A 21,266-nucleotide genomic window follows, 5' to 3' on the forward strand; every position below is an offset into this window, starting at 1 on the left:
GTCTTCTACCCCTTCTAGGTGAGTCTGCTTCTTTTTTTTCTAGAGCTTTCAGGTGGGCTGTTAAGTCTACAATGTGTGCTTTCTCTGTTTTCTTTAAGTGGGCAGTTAGTGCTATGAACTTTCCTCTCAGGACTGCTTTCATAGTGTCCCATAGGTTTGAGTATGTTGTTTCTTTATTTTCATTGTCTTCAAGGAAGACTTTAATTTCTTTCTTTATTTCTTCCTTAATCCAGGTATGGTTCAGTAGTTGACTATTCAGTTTCCATGAGTTTGTAGGCTTTCTGGGGGTAGCATTGTTGCTGAATTCTAGCTTTAATCCATGGTGATCTGATAAGATACAGGTGGTTATTAATATTTTTTTGTAACTGTGAATGTTTGCTTTGTTACCAAGTATGTGGTCGATTTTTGAGAAGGTTCCATGAGCTGCAGAGAAGAAGGTATATTCTTTCCTATTTGGGTGGAATATTCTATAGATGTCTGTTAAGTCCATTTGATTCATTACCTCCATTAATTCTCTTATTTCTCTGTTAGGTTTCTGTCTGATTGACCTGTCCATTGGTGAGAGAGGAGTATTAAAGTCTCCTACTATTAATGTGTGCGGTTTGATGGCTGCCTTGAGTTTTAACAATGTTTCTTTTACGTACGTGGGTGCTTTTATATTAGGGGCATAGATATTCAGGATTGAGATTTCATCCTGATGAATTGTTCCTGTTATGAGTAGAAAATGTTCCTCTCCATCTCTTCTGATTGATTTAAGTTTGAAGTCAACTTTGTTAGAAATTAGTATGGCCACACCTGCTTGTTTCCTAGGTCCATTTACTTGATAAGCCTTATCCCAGCCCTTTACTCTGAGTAGGTGCCTGTCTTTGTGGTTGAGGTGTGTTTCTTGTAAACAGCAGAATGTTGGATCCTGTTTTCGTATCCAATCTCTTAGTCTGTGCCTTTTTATAGGTGAGTTGATTCCATTGACATTAAGTGATATTAATGACCAGTGGTTGTTAACTCCGGTCATTTTTTTTTAGTAGTAGATTTTGTGTGTTTCCCTTCTTTGAGATGTGCTGGTAAAGGGTTTCTAGATGTCTGAGTTACTGTGGTCATTGTTGGACTCCTTGATTAGTGATTTTCCTTCTATTACTTTCTGTAAGGCTGGATTTGTGGCTACGTATTGTTTAAATTTGTTTTTATCCTGGAAAATTTTGTTTTCTCCATTTATAGTGAACGAAAGCTTGGCTGGGTATAGTAGTCTGGGCTTGCATCCATGGTCTCTTAGTTTCTGCAGTACATCTATCCAGGACCTTCTGGCTTTCATGGTTTCCATAGAGAAGTCAGGTGTAAGTCTGATAGGTTTACCTTTATAAGTAACTTGGCCTTTTTCCTTTGCTGCTCTTAGTATTCTTTCTTTATTCTGTATGCTTTGTGTTTTGATTATTATATGGCGAGAGGATGTTTTTTAAAGCGAAGTTTTCTCAATTTACATACCTATCCTACTCCCACTTCCTCCTCTGCTCCTCTCCCTCTCCCTTCCCCCATCCCTACCTTATCCACTCCTCAGAGAGGGTAAGGCTTTCCATGGGCAGTAACAAAATCTGAAACATCACTTTAAGGTGAAACCATGGCCCTTCCCTCCATATTTAGGGTGAACAAGGTATCTCTCCAAAAAGCCAGTTCAAGCAGTAGGGTTAAATCCTGATCCCACTGCCAGTGGCTGCAAAGACTGTTCCAACCACACATCTGTCACCCACATTCAGAGGGCCTAGGTTGATCCTATGAAGGTTCTTTTGCTATCATTCCAGAGTCAGTGAGTTCTCACTAGCTCAGCTCAGCTGTTTCTGTGGGTATCACCATCATGGTCTTGACACCTTTGCTCATATTATCACTCCTACCTCTTTAGTACTGGTCTCCAGAAGCTTAGCTGTGGATCTCTGCATCTGTTTTCATCAGTTGCTGGATGAAGGTTCTATGATGACAAATAAGGTAGTCATTAATCTGCTTACAGGGGAAGGTCAGTTCAGGCACACTATAGCTTAGGGTCTTAACTGGGGTCATCCTTGTGTATTCATGGGAATTTACCTGGTACCAAGTTTCAGGCTAGCCCCATAATGGCTCCCACAATCAAGATATCTCTTTTCTTGCTCTCTCTCTCTGTGTCCTTCTTCCATCTCGACCATCCCGTTCCCTCGTGTTCTTCTATTCCCTTCCCTTCTCTCCCCATTCCCCTCCCCCAGCTCCCAATATTTTCAGGAGATTTTGTCTATTCCCCCTTCCCTGGGGAATCCATGTATGTGTCTCTTAGGGTTCTCCTTGTTCCTAACTTCTCTAGGGTCATGAACTATAGGATGGTTATTCCTTTGTTTTCTCTCTATTATCCACTTATGATTTATGTTTTTGTGGTAAGTTGTATCATTTTCTCCCACCAATGAGATTTTTCCAATTGAAAACTCTACATTATAAATCATATTGACTTATGCAGATTATGAAGCGTATTGACAAGCTGTGTGAATTCTTACTAATTACACTTCTTCAATCTAAGGATTCTCACGACCTGGGGAGTGATCTCCTGTTATACCTCCTGATCTATTCCATGCTGGAGTATATGGTAATAAGCAAACTGAGATCTTTTCATGCTCTAAAGAGCAATATGACCCTGTGCCAGCATGTCCACTGCGTCATTACAAATGGGTGGATTAATAAGGAAATGACTGTGGCTCAGAAATTTGGGGAGAATTGATGTGGGAGTTCCTGCTGTGTGCTGTGATTACCATTAATGAACAACAAAACTGCTTTGGACCTATAGTAAGGCAGAAGAACATAGGTAGGCAGGAAAAGCTAGGCTGAATGCTGGGAAAAGAAAGGCGGAGTCAGAAGAGAAGCAAAAAGGGCAGAGTCAGAGAGAGAAGCGATGGACCCACCAGGTGAAGATGCTGGGAACTTTAGCCAGTAAAGCCACAGCCTTGTGGCGATACACAGATTAATAGAAATGGGTTAAATTAATATGTAAGAGTTAGCCAATAAGAAGCTAGAGCTAACGGGCCAAGAAGTCATTTAATTAATACAGTTTCTGTGTGATTTTTTTTTTCAGGTCTAAGCTAGCTTGGTGGCTGGGAACCAACAGGCAGCAGCTCCTTTCAATAGATAATGATATGGCTTTATTTTTGTATATACATTTTTAATAGCAGCTTTCACCGTAGTATGAAGGGACTCAAATGGAAGATTTGGTTTCATCTCAGAAATGATGGGAAAAAATTATAGTTTCATTTGTTTCTTAGCAGTTTGGCATATGATTGTCAAAGAGAAAACAGTATACAGTAGAGAGTAAATAAATTAGTCAGATAAGTTTATATTCTGTCTTCTGTGGTTGAAACTGCAGGTATTTGGAGGGTATAAAAAACTCCTTCATAGTCACAGAGGAACTGAGGAGGTTGATAAAGGTAGCAGGAGTGAAATGAAATTGGTCCTTGGCATACATTTATTCTAGGTGATGTTTCCTTATATTGCTCTTAATATTGCTTATGTTTTAATTTTTCCATAATAATTTTTAATCTCAGATGGGCATAGTTGTACATGCTTTAATCCTAATACTTGGGGTATAGAGGCATTAGATCTCTGAATTCAAAGCCAGTCCTGTCTACATAGTGATTCCAGAGCAGTCAGAGCTACACAGTGAGACCCTGTCTTGAGAAAAACAAAACAAAATTTAATCTCAGTATTTTAGCTGTTTTCCATCAGTAATTTAAGCCAAATATGAAACAAGAATGTTCTCTATGTATAGATATTACAGTCTCTATTTTTTCAGGTATAATTCTATAATTTCAGTTTCTAAATCTTTTTGGAACATGTCATTGGAAACATCCTCAGTATCACTCAATTCTGTTGCTTATACTCTGTAAGAATGGTCTGAAATGAAAGGATCAATGTAATAACCATCATATATAATATAGCAGGAAAGATAGAATTAACAGAAGTATTGAACAAATAATGTGGAAGTATAGAATTAGCAGAAAGAGAAGAATGGACATGTGGATTAAGCTATTCTGCTAGCATTCCTTCTCTGGCCCATAGCATAAAATTTCTCAAAGTCACACAGTTAACTTGTGACATCAAAGTGTTCTATAAGCACATTTCAAAGAGGAACCCTGTCAGGTCTAAAATAAAGAATAACCTAAAAGCCGGGAAGTGGTGGCGCACACCTTTAATCCCAGCACTCAGGAGGCAGAGGCAGGTGGATCTCTGGGAGTTCGAGGCCAGCCTGGTCTACAAGAGCTAGTTCCAGGACAGGCACCAAAGCTACAGAGAAACCCTGTCTTGAAAATCCAAAAAAAAGAATAACCTAAAAATAAAATATGGTTGTGGAGAACTATAACTTGGTCTGGTCATTGTTTTCCATAACATTCATTGACACAATTCTTTAGCTAGAAGTAGACAGCATTGCTGAAGATGCTTGATGGCATACCATGGCTAATATTTAAATGCTAAGGCTGATTGAACTTATGCTTAGTCATTTTTAATAAATTGAAGACACTTCTTCACCGAAACACATCATGTCATGACTTTTAAGACCCCTGTACAGGGAACTTGCTCTGGTGAAGAATTGAAGCAGTAGCCAGTACCCAAATCATTGACAAGCATTGAATGTTGTTGAGGTTTCAATTTGGAAAGCATACTGTCCATTATAACATCTCCTTTTTGAAGTTTTTCTATTCTACTTGGATCCAAGCAATTTAAGACAAGAGGTGTACTATACAGTAGGAAATATTTGGCCAGCTTTTCTTTCTTGCTAGCATCTTGGATGATGGAGAGAAGGTTAAGTGCCAAGTAATGTCAAGATACATGCCTTGGAGGATGTCACACTTGATTGTGGTTTAGAGTGGCATGGGGCAGAGATTCAGGCTGGTTATGTCGTTCCTCAGGAATGGTGCCCATGCCTAGTATTTTCAGTGACAGATAATCGTTCTTTATTACTTCTCATCAAAAGTTTTCATCAGGTTAGCGGGAACAGATTGGTAGTTCAAAGCAATGTCATGTCACACTTGCTGCAAACAGCTCATCCATCTCTTTCCTCCTCTTGCTCCTCTTCTCTCTCCTCTTCCTCCTCTTCTCTCTCATCTTCCCCATCCCCATCCTTCTCATTCCACATCAACCCCCTCTTTCCTTTTCTCTTTTTCCTCCTTCATTCTTGTTGGTGAAAATTTATTCAGAAGAAGTAAATTTAAGAAAGTCTGAACAAACATCATTTTCTTTTGACTAGTTCCTTGTAAAATATAACATGACATCTATCAACACTGAATATATATGGGGAAGCAACAGCTCCACTTACAGAGAGAAAAATGAAACTAGAGGCTATTTATGGTTACATGGGCTTCATGATTCCAGAAATTTTAAATATATATACATATGCATACATATATACATATACACATATAAGTATATATGTGTATATACATATAAGCACATATAATATGCAATTTATGGGAATGACTTACAGGCTGCAATCCAACTAATCCAACAATGGCTAGATGTGAATGGAAAGTTCAAGAACCTAGTAGCTAGCTGTTCAGTCTCGTGTGACAGGGTGTCTCAGCTGGTCTGCGTATGCTGGAATTCCAAAGAAGAGTAGGCTCCAATGCCAGTGAATGTGCTGGCCAGGAAAGGGTAAGCAGGTGAAGAATGACTCCTTCCTTCTTCCATTGTTTTATATAGGCATCCAGCAGAAAAAGTGGTCCAGATTAAAGGTGTGTTCTCTCTCCTCACGATCTGAATTAAAGACCTGTGTCACCCAGCCTCAAGATCCAAATCAAAGGCATGTTGTCTTCCTATCTCAAGATCCAGATCAAGATCTGGAGGTCAGCTCTCCATTTCTGGATTGTCGTTCATTCCAGATATTTCAGTTAACCACCAAGAATAGCCCTCACAAGTCTGTGATGCCAGATAATGAGGAGGCTGAGACAGGAGGGCCACAGAGTCCAGGTCTGCTTGGGCTACAAAGTAAATTCTACTCTGGACAGCCTAGAGAGACCCTGTGTCAAGAACAAAGCAGAGAGAGGATTGCGGATATAATTAATAATGAAAGCTTGACTGGCACGTGGCACATGCATAGATTTGATACCCAGTAAAAAATTTTTAAAAATTACAAATCAACAGCAAAAACAAAAACAAAAAACAAAAAACAATGACAAATGAGAAAGTTGCATTTCAACATTTCCAGGAAGCAGCACATATGCTTCCTCTGAGGCTCTTAGGTTAGTGAAGCTTTTATTACTAATGCAAAAATCTTAAAGTATATTGGTTTCTTTCAGGAATGAAGATTTATTAGGATCTTTAAAATGATAGAGAGTCCCCCAGGAAAGTAAAATGTCTGTTCAGGAATTTGTTTATACATCTATTTGAGAAGTAATCATTTAGCTAAGTGGTTGTATCTTGATAAAAGACTCCTAGCCTCCATCTAAAGAACAAGTCCAGCTTCAAACTAAATTTGCATTTCATGCCTTAGATTTTTGTCCTTGTATGTCACACTAATCCTTTCCTGTCTCCAGCTTCTTAGAAGAGCACAAATATTCATTTAATCTGATAAAAATAGAGCCTTTAAAATTGAAATGGAAGTAAAAAAATAATTTAAGAATATCATATTCTGCCATTAGCCCAGTTGCATGATTTTATGCATGTGTGGTACAGTAATTCATTCTAAACTATTATCTTAATAGCACCCTAGGTTTAAGTGAGTTTTGAGAAATTATCTTTTTAACCTTCCTCCCTATCTCAAGAACCAGTCCATGGGTAACATTTTCATAATTTCTCTTGGTAATAGGTCTCATTTATAATCATCTTCATTGCAGATATTCATCCCCACACCAAACATGAATTATTTCCCCATGATACAATTAATTCTTTTAGCTTCCCCATCTCTGCTGAAGTTGAGAGAGAACCATCTGGTTTTTCCCTTTGTATTAATGTCTACTGATTGGAAGGGGAGTTGTGGCATGTCTCACTCTCAGAACAAATCCTTCCACTGCCTCCGGAGTGGCAAGAGCCAGCATGTGTCTCCAAATGTTTCTCATGCTATGTGCCCATGTACTGGATCATGAATAAGGTGATATAAAGTGATTCCTTTAAGAGCTTCTGTAAAGCCATTTACAAAGAATGACCTATTTTATTTCAAAGCTGAATATCGTCTACTGGTGTCCAACAAGCTGTGGAATGAAAGAAAGGGCAAGGGAAAGTTGTTCCAAAGGTGATGGACTGGTTCTGGCCATTTTCCTTTGTTTCTCTTGGTCCACTGTAATGGGTCAGGGAGGTCGGTGAAATGAAATGATTCACACTCACAGAAATGGGTGAAATGATTCACACTCACAGAAATGGGTGAGTCAAAACTGTTTTTTTCTGAGAACTCTCTGTCCTGGAGTGTGCCATGTGTGTCATGATAGCACTGTATTCCACTCTGTTCCTTTGCGACCTCTTGGTTCACTAGGTCCCCAAGTTAGGTTATTTCCAGAGGTAAATAATTCTCAAAAGCAAACACTCAGAGCCAGTCTCATGGCACTTGGATATGTTTGGAGAGTGAGCCATTAATTCTAATACAGACCAGGTCAGGGGCAACTGGACATTCCTGACTCTGAACAGATGTTTAGTGGTCTCTGTGAACTGAGGTGGTGGTTGTCATCCAGGTTCTGGACAGCTGTCTTTCTCAAAAGAGGCATCTCTATAATTGGCATTAATTGATTTTCTTGTGGCAGCCTCCACAGGTAATTCATTGAACCTTTCCCATTTTCTACTTCCCACCATGTTAGTTTTATATGTGTCTAATTGGTCACCTGTGCTTCTATGCGTAAGAAGATGTGACGCCAGAGGTTAACCTTGGGGATTGTTCCTCATGGACCACCCACCTTGTTTCCTTGTTTTTTGAGACAGGATCTCTCACTGGGACTTAGGTTCACCCACTAGGCTGTACTGTGTTTGGGTCTGAAGGATCCACTTGTCTTCAACAGCCCAGCACTGGGGTTACAGTGTATGCTGGCTTTTATGTGAGTGCTAGGAACCCAACAAAGGTCCTCATGCTTACACAGGAAGTACTTTACCACTACCTTGTCTTGTGTTTGTGTGTCTCTCAACCTGACACAAACCAGGGTTCATTGGGAAGAGGAACCCCAATTGAGAAAATACTTCAATCCGATTGGCCTGTGTGCAAGTCTGTAGGGCTTTTTCTTGAGAGATGATGGGAGCAAGTCTGCTGTGGACATGCTACCCCGAGGGCAAGTCTGCTGTGGACATGCTATCCCTAGGGCAAGTCCGCTGTCCCTTAGGGCAAGTCCGCTGTCCCCTAGGGCAGGTGGGCATGCTATCCCTAGGGCGAGTCCGCTATGGACTTGCTGTCCCAAGAGCAGGTGGTACAGGGTTGTATAAGAAACTGAGCCAGTCATGGGGAGCAAGCCTCCATGACTTCTGCTTCTGTTCTGGCCTCCAGGTTCCCGCCCTGAATTCCTGTGTTGACCTCTCTCAGTGATGAACTATTACTTAAAAGTTTAAAATGAAATAAACCCTTTCCTCCCATGCTTTAGGTCATGCTGTTTTATCAGCAACCTCAGACACCTACTGAGCCATTGCTTCCTCAAATTCCATTACTACTATTTTTACCTCCCCTTCCCTCCTCCTTGTTCTGATTTTTTTCTTTTTCCTTTTCTTCTGCTTGAGGTAGGTGGCCTTTATAAAGGAGCAGCCTCAGTTCCTGAGGGAAGAATGCATTCACCCTTCCCATGTGCCAGCTCTTGCCAAGGATCTAGGGAAGGGCTGTAGGGAAGGCATTTCTCACCGCCCACAGTGCCTGCGTGCCCTACCTCAGCGCTGAGTTGCTTTGTTTAAGGAGCGTCAGAGTTGACTCCAGGGCTGTGCATGTTATCCATTGACCTGTACACTTCATCACGGGAAGGCAGGGAACATGGCTGTGTTGGCAGAAGGGGTGGAACCGCGGGGAATTCATAGGGAATTGGTTCTTGTGGTAGACACCTTGCGTCACACTCCTGTGTCTGGCACAACCAGAACCAGAGACAGGAAGCTGTGCATTTTGTGATTCCATTTCCTGATTAGAGCACATCATTTAGCGAAGTAGGCCACAAAGCACCATTTGCAAGGCCTTAGCCAGCACCTTTGTCCTTCCTGTGATTTTTTGGATTGATAATTGTTGCATTTATTCTACAGATTTTTTTTTAGTAAAGATAAAACCTCATGTTTATTATGCATTTGACAAATCACGTGAATGAGGACGACTATAATGTTTCAAACCAAGGCGGCTTGTACGCCAGTGGCATGAAATACCATTGTGACAACATCCTTTGGGCTTTTGCTTCCTTTTATAGGTGAGGGTGGAGGAAAGACTGTGGCAGCTGTCACATTCCAAATTATCAAGTAAGCTGTCAGGTCACCCAACTTCGTTTTGTTAATCTCAGTTGAAAAGCCAAAAGCAAGCACACTAAGGAAAGATTCATCATGTATTGCTCTTTTCCACCAAAGACAGTCAAAGGCAGGATCTGATGTACTCTTACTATGAGAAGAGGGGGGCATGTAAATGATTTAAATTTAAATGATTTTGTAGTAGTTCTGTACTCAGTAAAAATGCCTAGTGTGTTTTTCCCTGGGCTGTGTCTTTGGGGAGGAAAACCAGTGTGTAAAATTGTATGGGGAAATTCAACCACCATGTGCCCTGCTGGTTTGCATTGACTTCATTCGCATATTGACTGCTCAGGACAATTTCATGACCAGAGGATATCCAAACCCTTTCAATGAGATATAAAATCTGAACCAAGGGGTTGAGTTGGGACAATATTAAACAGATGCTGAGTCCTAGATATTCATTGCAATTTAGAAGATAAAATTCCTAGTGAACCAACTTCAGCAAGAGTTTCTGATTCTCAGAGCCATGACCTGACCAGGAACAAGAGAACAGCTGATAAGAACAGTGAGGTTTAGGCTTCAGAGAGATATCCTACACCACTCGACTCTCCAATCATGCTGACCCACTTTTCCTCATCATGCCGGGGTAAATCATATGCTATGCCTCATCATGATTTTTCTGTGACTTAGAGCGTATAAGATCACTTGAAGATCAAAAATGATAACTACCAAATAGTTCCAACAAGCAACTGGGAACCACATGTAGAAAGAGACCTCGTTTCAGAGGGTTGTAATTTCTTCTGAGGTGTTGGACAGATGGGAGGAGATGCTCAGGTTCATGATTCCTTTACTCAGAAAGAAAATCAATAGACATCTGACAAATGGTTTTCTCAGGTTGGTTATGGGCTACTCATTTTCCTACAGTTTCAATTTCCACTCCAACATTTCTGATCTTAAAAAAAAAAAAAGGAAAGGAAAAAAATGTGAACAAACAGCAGCCAGTGGCTATAATTCTGATCTGTACCTGCTTGTATTCTGCACTTTGCATTTGAAAAGGAAGCATTTTCTGACTTCCCACTAGTCTTTCTCCTTAAGAGGCCATTTCCAATCACGCCTCAGATCTTGAGGGTGGGTGACAAGGACGAGGAGCATCAGTTTACGTTTCTAGGTCTCAGAAGAACTCTGTGGAGCCCTGAGGCTTTCAGGGTTGAGCAGTGAGTAGAAGCTTTGTTTCTGGGGACCACACCTCCTGTCCTTGCTGGCTGTGACCTCATCGGGTATTGAAATGTTCTCAACTACATTAGTTGAGATACCACAGTCACCTCCATCTCTGTGTCCTTTCCTACTTCCCATAAAGGCTTTTAGAAGCTTGGGATCAAGAACAGAACACAAATACTGTATATGGTAATGATAGACTTTTGCAAACAACGCGTGCTGGTACTGCAAAGACAGATGGTGAGTCGTTTGTGTTAATTTTTCAAACATCTGGGTTCTCCTCTAAACACTTAGTCCACGGGGTATATACCCAAACCTCATATCTGATGATTAATGGAAAAAAAAAAAAGAGTCAAAGTTATATGGTATGGAACCTCTGTCTTTGAGGAGGGCCATTCAAAAGTTACCTCACTTTAGAATTGCAGGGCACCTCTCCACTCTGATATGTCGTATGTGAATGGCGCCCCCTAGTGTGAAGCAAGCTGAGCCCTCTGCATGCCCTCGGTATTCATTCATTCAGAACATCCTCACTGAGCTGAACAAATGCCAACCAGGATTCTTAAGTGCTGGGGAGATGGCAAAGCTCAGCGAGAGCTGTGGGTCACACAGATCTTACCCTCTCTTTTGACTCGATTTCAAAAGTGCCTTGCCAACTGAACAAAATACACCCATATGCAGATTTTCGCCCGTGCTCCCTACAAAGAATGACTCTGCTCTGTCTAGGCTTTTAAGTGCTGTATGGAGGGGCAAAGCAGTAAGAGCAGCAGACTGACCACCTGTTTGCACCCACTGTTTAGCTCTTGCTCAATGGGGACTCTGTGCACACAGAAAACTCAACTAATCAACTTTCAATTATAGTTCTATGACCCCCCACCCCCACCCCAGTGTCTATAATTGCCACTACTTCTATCAGGGAGAAGTATTCCCAGAGATGATCTCTTAGGCCAGAGGGGAAGGAAAAGTAGAGGTTGATGAGCTACTGCCACACTGGACCTGCTTAAATAACTGTCATGAAGATTAAAGAACAAAAAAGTTGCTGAGAGCCAGGAGGCATGTGGCACCAATTCTTGATTTGTTCCTAACCACCTATAGACTTATTTATTTATTTTTGTCATGCCAAAAAAAAAAAATATTTCCTAAGTCTTAAGGCCCCTTAGGAGAAGTGCTAAATTTAAAGGACTCTCATAAATAATCGATTTCTCAACTTCGTGGCATCTAAATGGCAATGAATGGAAAGTTTGTTTTATCAGTGTTGAAGGAAAATGACACTCAAAGATTTGGTCACTCAGTTTCTTCTTTGCCTGGAAGGTTATTATTGTTGTTATGAAATGAAGCTTCAGTAAAACCAAAAATAACACTGGTACTGAGTTTGGGAATAGGTTTTAAAGAAATATTGTGCTGGTCTCAAACAATTTACTACTTTTCCAACTTAGATAAGTTTTCTTAGATAAAATCATTACTTAAAAATATATATATTCATAGGACCCAGGACCCAAATTTGGTGAAAAAAGTGTCATGGTATAAAGCTCACATAGGAACATTAATATCTTTTTAAAAAATTTATATGGATAAAACCCATCTATGTTCCCTTTTCCTTTTCTACCTGTCTGCCAGGAGTCTTTATTGCCAAAGCTACTGATACGTTAATAAAAATGGTAGTCAGAGGAAAGTGTTAACATGTTAATCTACAAATTACTTTTTTTCAAGTTTGGAAGCATTTCCTGAAAGCTGTCAAAGGTGATTTCTTTTCCTTTCTCTCCCTTTAAATCACAAAGCAAAATCCCACTGTCTTTTCCCCCACCCCTTCTTAAAAAAAAAATGTTGTGGAGTTTTGCTCTTCTGTTCACTGTGCTCCTGGCCAAAGTAAAGCCCTCTTTCTCGATGACGTCAAGATCTTTAGCAAGATTAGGCTTTCCTTTCTCTATTGCAGCAATTAGCCAGGGAATGTATAAAAGGCTTCGGGAGACTCACTGGGCTGCAGAGAGAGGCACTCTGCTACGCAGGCAGAAGATAGCAAAGAGGAAAAGCCAGAGGGAGGGGGCAGAGGACTCAGCCGCTCCTGGAGAACCTGGAGAAAGAACAGACAGAGGCAGGCTGGGAGGAGGAGAAGAGAAAGTATGTTTAAGACGGAGTAAAGACAGACAGAAAGAGAGAAAGAAAAATACAAACAAACCCTACCCTTACAGCACAGTTAAGAAATTTGGCACTGCAAGAAGTCAGACTGCGTTTAAAGGAACATGAAAAGCTCAAAGAAATTTTCCCATCTCTGCAGTCTCATAAGTGCCTGGAAATGAAAGTAGAGCTTCCTGTCTTTAACGGACTCTGACAGGGGTAACTGGATTAGGAACTGGTACGTCAGGGTTTTTTTCTTTTTTTCTTTCTATTTTTTTTTTAACCATCTTAAATCCTGGAAAAAAAAATGCATCTCGGAATTGAATGAATTGATGGGCACACTCCAACTGCTGGACTGCAGAGAGCGAACTTAGTCTTGCCATTTCTGCTTCTTTCAAAGAAGAGACAACTTGGGTTTCCTTCTAATTTAGTTTTTCTCCTTCTCCCCCTACCCCCACTCCCAACCTTCCCCCCTGGTCCCCCACCTCCTTTACCACCACCTTCCTTTTCAAAAAGAGGGTGAAGGGGGAAGCAGAGCACACAGGGGACAGGCTGCAGAAGCAGAGAAGATGGGACTCCTCAGCGTAGACTTGCTGATCACACTGCAGATTCTGCCAGTCTTTTTCTCCAACTGCCTCTTCCTGGCGCTCTATGACTCGGTCATTCTGCTGAAGCACGTGGCGCTGCTGCTCAGCCGCTCCAAGTCCACTCGCGGAGAGTGGCGGCGCATGTTGACCTCAGAGGGACTACGCTGTGTCTGGAAGAGCTTCCTCCTAGACGCCTACAAACAGGTGAGCTGCACCCACTGGGTTTCTAGGTCAGCAGAACCAGGGGACTGGAAGGTACGGGGCTGCAGGTCATGGGCAGCCCTATCTGGGGTGGCCTGCCCTTTTGATGACGTTCAAGGGAGTCTCAATGTCACTTGGGACACCTGCTGCACAGGTTAGATTTGGGAGTGACAGATATTGAGCCATCGGGATTCTGGGTGAGCTCAGCAAGAGTCTTTGACAGATGGCTGCTATTACCTTGCTCTGACTAGGCAGTTTGGGGGCTTGGTGGTGGTGAAATAATTCTGGGTGAAGTTAGGCTTGTTGGAGGCTGGGGGCTGCATTTGTTCTGCTCTCAGCATGAGCCGGGTTCTGCTGCTTTGCTTAATAGGAGGCTGTAGGAGATGTAGTAGGGAGGTCTGGATAATGTTTCCTCTCTTCTGAAAGGGTCAGAGTCTGATGATGATGATGATGATGATGATGACTCTAATCACACCCTAGCCCCTTCATTTCTTAGGGAGGTAAGAACTAATGGAAGCAAGCCCAGTACAGCCACCTACTTGGTTGGAATGTGTGGATTCCTAGTTATGAAGTGTCAGTTTGCAAGAGAAAGATCAAGGAACTGCCAGAAATCCAAACTTTGTATGTGAAACCAAAGCCACAAATAAGTTACCTAGGAAAGCCCTGATGGGTCTATGGTGTGTTCCAAGATCAGGCTTTGGGCATTACAACAGCGACCTCCTTTACCTGGCAAACGTGTGTCTCTATCAGCATTTGAAACACCAGAGTGGGTGACTGATGTTTTGAAGTGAAAAGTTCTGGTGTTAGATTCTGCTGCTGGGAGATGTTAGGGGAACATTTCCAAATGGTATCTGTCAGGGCAAAGAAGAATACTTTTCTATGGTCCTCCATGCCTTGGCCCCCATCCCTTAGGTTCACAGGACTCCTGAAGTATCCTGGGTTTTATAGGAAGAATGAATGCAATGGAAAGAGATTTCTACAAAAGGAGGAAAAGTGTCCCTAGGGGCACTGAGAGAACTTGCTGGAGAAGGGAGCTTGCAATAGTGAAGCCAGATGTTCAACCAAGTGGCATTCTTCAGACAGGTGGAATGGTCGAGAGCGTGATGAAAACTCAGAATAGCCGAGGAGGAAGGGAAGGAGCCCTCCCTCCTCCAATAAACAGTGGAAAAATCAATCCATGTGTCAGGAAAATAAAAACAAAGCATCCAAGCCGGTGCTGGGGAAGAAAATGTCTTTTGTGAATAGATTGTGTGATTCATGACATTGCTCCTGCAAGTCATCTGAAGAAGGTCCCCTCTTGCTGTGCTGAGGACATGTCAAATGTCAAGCAAATAGGAATGCCCTTATCAGGAAAGAAGTCTCCTGGACTGTAGTTAAAGCCCAGTTTTATCTTATATGTAGAGGTAATAAAAAGGATGAGCCCAGAGATACTGAGAGATAATTCTATACTCACAGAGAATGTGACATTTGTATGTATGTTCAGGTGTCAGGAGGCTGGAGGAGTGGGGCATTACAACTGTACATTAAAATGTTATTGATTAGCCAACCCCTTCAATTACATCTATGTATCATGTCTTAGATAATATGGAATGTTAGTGGCTTGATCTCAGTATATTAAAAGCTTCACTTTTGAAAGACAAGGAACATCTGCTTAGAAGAATTTAAAAGTGAATTTTTGGAGAATTTTACCCATACACATATGTATAGAATATAAATATTATTTTCATATCAACTTGGAGGCTACAAAAGCACCTATAAACATTAATTGAGGTGTTTTCCCATCAATATCAATGATGTGGAAAAGCAAAAATCAAGCAAATGCCCCTATAATAAACTTCATGGTGTCTTCTTTCACTAACGTATAGTGTTCCATTGTGTTGTCATCTGTTATTATTTGTGTTCATGGGAACTGAGAAAGATAAAAGATTTGTTTTTACTGTTGGCATATGGTTTGTGTATTCCTCTTATTCATTTCTTTGTCTCTGCCCACTGATTTGATTACTGACCAAGTTCATGACCAAGTTCATGTTATTATGCTTGCTTTTAATGATTTGTACAATAGCTACGATGCAGCAAAGAAACCCTAGGAAAACACAAGCTCAGAGAAAATGCTGAGCCGAGTGTGAGATAAATGAAAACATTATGAGTACGACTGAGCAAAATCCTGTCCTCTTCTGTCTTTAACTATGGCTGGCATCATGGTGGATGTGGTGGCCTCAGAAGCTCGCTCAGAACCTCTCATGCAGGTTGAATCATTTGCCAAATGCTGTGTCATCTGTGGCACACTGTCTTTAGGCGTGACTGTTTCCATAGATGCTGGAGGAGGTCCTGTTTGACATTGCATCTTGGGATTTCACAATCTTGACTTGCATTATTTGGCGACTGTCACCCCGAAGCAGCTTTCTCCAGGATGAGGGGTGTGTCTGCATGGAGTTTCATTTAGATAGATCATTCATTACTCTGAACTTTCTTGCTTAGTGAATGTCAGCTATTATATTTGAGAAGATATTTAGAGATGCTATATTTGTTCACAGAGGAGGTGACAGAGGCAGGAGCTGGAGTGAGCAAAGGGAAGGAGAACAGAATGAAATATTAGTAATAAAAACTGCATTGAAATTTTAAAAGTGACTTACAGTCAACTTTATAAGGACCTTATCAAAGATCACACGGGCTTGGTAATGGTCGGGAGGTCTGTGTGTAATTCAGGTTGGAAAGGAAATCTAAAAACTGGTGAAAGGGTTGGAAGAAATAGCAGATATTGATGATTTAAGTTTCCTCGGTGTCTTTGCTGGTGAACACTGTACCCTTGTGTTGGTGCTCAACGACTTAGAAATGCAACCAGTAAGCAAGCTGTCCTCCCTTGGAGCCTGGCTCTTCCCTAAATGAAGTGTAAAAGTAAGCAAACAGTATAGACCCTCACAAGCAGGCTCATTTCTGCACGGCTGATGTTGCAGTGGCACAGAAAGCATGCTCATGGGAACATACAATTTTGGTTTTGAAAGGGTCTCTTTAACATTCTCCTCCTTCCTTTTATTCACCTCCAGCCTTTTGACACTGGCTTCTACACTGAAAAGAGGCTCTTTAGCGAGAGAAACTGTCCTACAAGGACACAAAGAAGGCCACAGCCAGAGCTTGTCTGTCACTTGGATAAAACATAGCGAAATGATAGGGCTTTGAGCTTCATTTTCAAGATACAAATCAAAGAGAGAATAGCCAAAGAGAGAGCTTAACCTAGAAGATAGAGGAGGTAGGCTGTTCTTCAAGTCTCATTTATTTGGCCCATCTGAATGGGCATGGCTGAAGCCTTGCCTAATGATTGTTTGGCCATGTTTCTGAGGACACTGCTGTAGCCTGATTATTATGTTGAAGAATTGGAAACTTCCTGAGAGTTAATTTCCAGTGCTTTCGATGACAAAAAGTCTGTGTAAATATTCTGGTACGTGCCCGTCCCCAATTTTTGTAATTTGTTTCACGACTCATCATGAGAGTGTGTGATATGTTACTCAAAAACTGCTTTTAGGCTGTGGAAAAAACAAAACAAAAACAAAAACAAGGCTGGCAGTATATGCTATGTTTCTAGTTCACTCAATGAATGGTTCCATATTTCCCTTGGGTCTGCATCTTGCTGCCCTATCCTCTAGTCCCTAAGTTCTCAACCCTGTCCTAAACTGGAGCCCATCATCAAGGGAGTCAAATTCTTACATACAGTATGCATTTGTGCTTTTGCTCATGTTTATAAACATATCTGTTATCACCTTTGAACTCAGCCCAGAGATGTCATCAGCAGTAAACTTGCAAATGCCTCACCCACTCCCTTAGTGGGCATTGTGTTCCTGTCCACTGAAATGACTCTAACAGTGCAGATGAGAGCGATAAAGGTCAGTAGTGACGCTATCACAGTTTACGTGTGTCCCTTCTGATCCTTGCAAAATAAAGAGACCCTTTGGGAACATCGGAACTTCAAGACCAATTAGTGGAAATGATGCTTCTTGTGTTTGGGCATTAAATACCAGGCAGGGTTCTCTTTAGGCGGCTGATGCTGGCAGGGAAAGAGGTACCGACCTAATTACTCTTCCGCAAGAGCAAAAAAAAAATGCCTTTTGAATGCCTCTTTGGCAAATATGTCTCATTAAGGACAAAAACCAAACACAAACCCTCTAAGAAGCAGAAATTAAGATGATAGGTAACTTGTGGCCAGGAGACTTTCTGTGCCACTGTGGGAAATTAAAACAAAGTTTGGGAGTACCAGGGGATGGTTTGTTTTTGTTGAGCGTCTTTCCTGTAGCCTTAGTACTATTATGGGACCAACTTTATTTTCTTCATCATTTTGGCTCTGTTTCAGGGAATACTTTGCTCCTGTCTTCCATTGTACGGATGACAATGGGGTTTCTCCCATTCCACCATTCCATCTCAGCAGGATGCAGGATTTCTAACAAAAAAAAAATCAAGAAATTCTCTACTGGGAATTTTAATCTAATGTAAATTTAATTTTCATAGTGACTTGGTTTAAAAAAATTTTAAACATTTTTTAAAGATTAAGTCTATTTTTCAAAAATTTTATCCAACTTATCCCCTATCAGATTTTAGAAAAGATGAGTCAATTTATGACTAGTTTTATAAGGCTTATAAAATTTGACCACTGGTTTGCTCATGCTTGGGCTTACACATCATAAGTGTGACCCTGCTCCCTCTGTGTGTGTGTACTTATTTTGTTATGCTGAGTCTCAAATCCAGGGTTTTATGGAGACTAGTCAGTTGCCCAGCACACTTTATTTTATTAGTACCGTTAATCTTACCTATGTATTTTTTCTAGTCTGTGACCTTCATGAATAAGGTGTTCATACATGACTTCCTAATGTTCCCAGCTGAAGAACAGAGTAAAGAGGATTGATCTTTCTTTTATTTGCTGGTTAGCTGAAATAATTAAGAATAGGTCAACGATATTGGTGTTGACTACAGCAGTCTCTGGTGACAGGGTAGGGTTCCCGTTTCTGAATGTATATGCTTTAGTGTGTTTGTCCATCACCTGACTGTGTTCACTATATGACAAGGTTGCTATTCAGTGTAGAAGTTTTCCCAGATTTAGGATTATAAAAACCAGAGTTTATTCAATAATTCACTCCCTAAAGCTTTTAAGATGCATATTTTTCAGAGTAATGAAATGCTCAACACCTCCACCACCAGGGATATTAAGAATTTGTTGACTTTCCTAAACTTTAAATTTAAAGCGTGTGAGGCTTATCCTACATTTTCTAAGGTAATCTAGAAACTAAAATTTCTTTGTTTTGAGAGGGGTTGTATGGAAGAACTGTCCGTTGTCTCTAAGAAGTGACATGCTCTTAAACTTTCCAAGGAAATTGACTGCAGGTAACAAGAGATCATCTGTGACCAAAATATTAGATCGGATTGTTCAATTGAATAGTCAAGAATAACACAACGATCAACAGGTCTGCTTGGGAGCCAGGGAGACCCAGGCCTGTTTACCAAGACCACACAATTGTCCACAGAGCTCAACAATGGCTCCCACAAGCAGATGGATGTTTTCACCCAGAATGAATCCTCTAGTCTGCAGTGCAGAAATTATTTGCTCCCATGAAAATTTTCTGATCCAACAAGTAGTCTCTACAACATGCTCATCAGAGCACATTCATGCCTTCTTATCACAGGCCTTTGAGGATCAACATTGCACAGGCAGCGGCTTTCAAAGCAGTCCTGCCACCACTGCACGATGTGATGGGAAGTCAGAAGTCATGGCAAGCGCCTTTATAACCTTATTTAGGAGCAAGTATCAAGAGACCCCAAGACTTTAAAGCTCAACAATGCCTAAAATGTGTGTCTTCCTGTTTAATGCGTTTTTCAGTGCTTCAAAGAGCAGTGTAGAGGTCATCTGGTCAGAGGTGAATTATGGGAATCCTCTATCTACTTGACTGTAAAATAGCCAAGATAACCCATATAAGTAACCTTCTTCATAGTTGTTACTGAATCAAATATATTTATTTAAATCACATCTAAGAAGCAAGACTATGATTTTAAGATGTCTTTTGGACCACTACTAGTACCAGTTTCAAACCGGTCCTGAAAGTTTCGAGAAGAATGAGAAAGAACTTTGATTCTTTCCCTAAGTGAAAATCTCTTGAGTGTTCTACATCAGTGTACATCTTTGCTCTCCAGCAGTTCCCTTTTAAGTAGCTTCGATTAACGGTAGTTTTATATGGGACTATATTTATATAAGAGAGATAAGCCGATCAAGTTGGAAATGTTTTGCAATATTAAGGATAGTATTTAAAAATCAATTGTACCATTGTTAGCTATCCCTAATGGTATTAGCCTTGATTAAACCATTCTAGAGGGAGATCCAATCATGTTAATTCTGAAGTAAGTAATTGACTCTTTTCTGTTGCCTGCTTTTTATTATCAACCTACAGACCCAAAGGCCACTAACTTTCAGTATTCTATGTTCAATGATTTAAAGCAAGGGCTAAGGCGTTCATAGAATAATTTCAGTCACTATGCCTTATATCTGAATGCTTATCATTCTGAGGGGTTTGATAATAAATTATATGATGGAAAAGCACAATGTTTGGTTCTTCCAATATAGAATATTGTGAAATATTCGGGAAAAACCCAAAATATATAGAAAGTCAGAACTCAGCTGAAAGTCCTATTGTGAAATAGCTCTTTTTCTTGTTAGTTTTTGCTTTTCAGGGGCAGCTCTGAGATTTTAGTCATGACATATATATTGTGAGCAGTACCCACAAGAACCTGCAGAGATCACACCATGCATGCTGAGGGGAGCATAAATCTCTTCTCAGAACAATTTGCACTTTTTTAAACATATGATTTCCCAAGAAGAGTGGTAGCATGCCTTATGTGATGGGGTGCTGTCCACAGTGACATCTATTACCCTCACAGAGTCATTAATAGAGTTCCCTTCCTTACTTCTTCCTCCAGGACCCACAGAAAGAAAGCAGGCATGACTGTCTAAATTTTCTGGGTGGGAAAGCATGGGCAAGGGCCAGTGGGAGAAACCCTACTCACAAATGGTGATTATAGATTGTCCAGCTTTGCCCAGAGACAGAACCCACTGGTGTTCTGATTCATTGGTTAATAGTAAAGAACTTACTGCATAGGTGAAATGGCTCACCAGGCTTCCAAGTCTGATGAGATGAGTTTGAACTCCAATGGTGGAAGGAAAGGACAGCTCCAACAAGTTGTCCTCTGACCTCCACAAGTGCTCAGAAAGACAGACAGACAGACACACACACACACAGGACAAATCAACAAATAAATGTATTAAATTATTACTTGAAAGAGGAGAAAAGAGAAAACAAATTAAACCCAAATGTGTGAAAACTCAGGTCTTGCCTGAATCTTCTAGAATTCAGAAAGAGGCAGTCCACTCCAAAAATGAGATAATTTATCTTAAAGTGGACCATTTACTTTTAACTTTTAAAATGAAGTCAATTAATCACTCATTCTATGATGCTTGCTAGGCACTGACAGGAAAGGGAGAGTAGCAAAGAACACCAGAATCAACTTAATTATGAAGACAGTTCACTCCAGTGTCTTCAGAGATGGAAAGAATTACCTCCAATGAATAGTCAGAATGGAAGACTTTTATACTTTATTTTTCTTGACCATCCTTTGGGTTACCTGACATGACTAGTTTTTACTCAGATCTCTCTCTCTCTCTCTCTCTCTCTCTCTCTCTCTCTCTCTCTCTCTCTCTCTCTCTCTCTCTCTCTCATTAGAACCCATTGCATTTAGAGTAAA

At 40.8% G+C, this 21,266-nt stretch overlaps 1 protein-coding gene across 2 annotated transcripts in view; it reads left to right on the top strand.

Annotated features, from left to right (window-relative positions):
- Dio2 (iodothyronine deiodinase 2) overlaps window positions 1–21,266 on the top strand; it is a 53,320-nt gene that overhangs the window by 26,459 nt on the left and 5,595 nt on the right. For both annotated transcript variants that reach the window (XM_057783265.1, XM_057783266.1), the window contains exon 2: window positions 13,222–13,496. In XM_057783265.1, the coding sequence (XP_057639248.1) occupies window positions 13,222–13,496 (275 nt within the window). The remainder of the gene's footprint in view (window positions 1–13,221; window positions 13,497–21,266) is intronic.

This window comes from Chionomys nivalis, chromosome 10 (genome assembly GCF_950005125.1).
Source record: "Chionomys nivalis chromosome 10, mChiNiv1.1, whole genome shotgun sequence".
NCBI lineage: Eukaryota > Metazoa > Chordata > Mammalia > Rodentia > Cricetidae > Chionomys > Chionomys nivalis.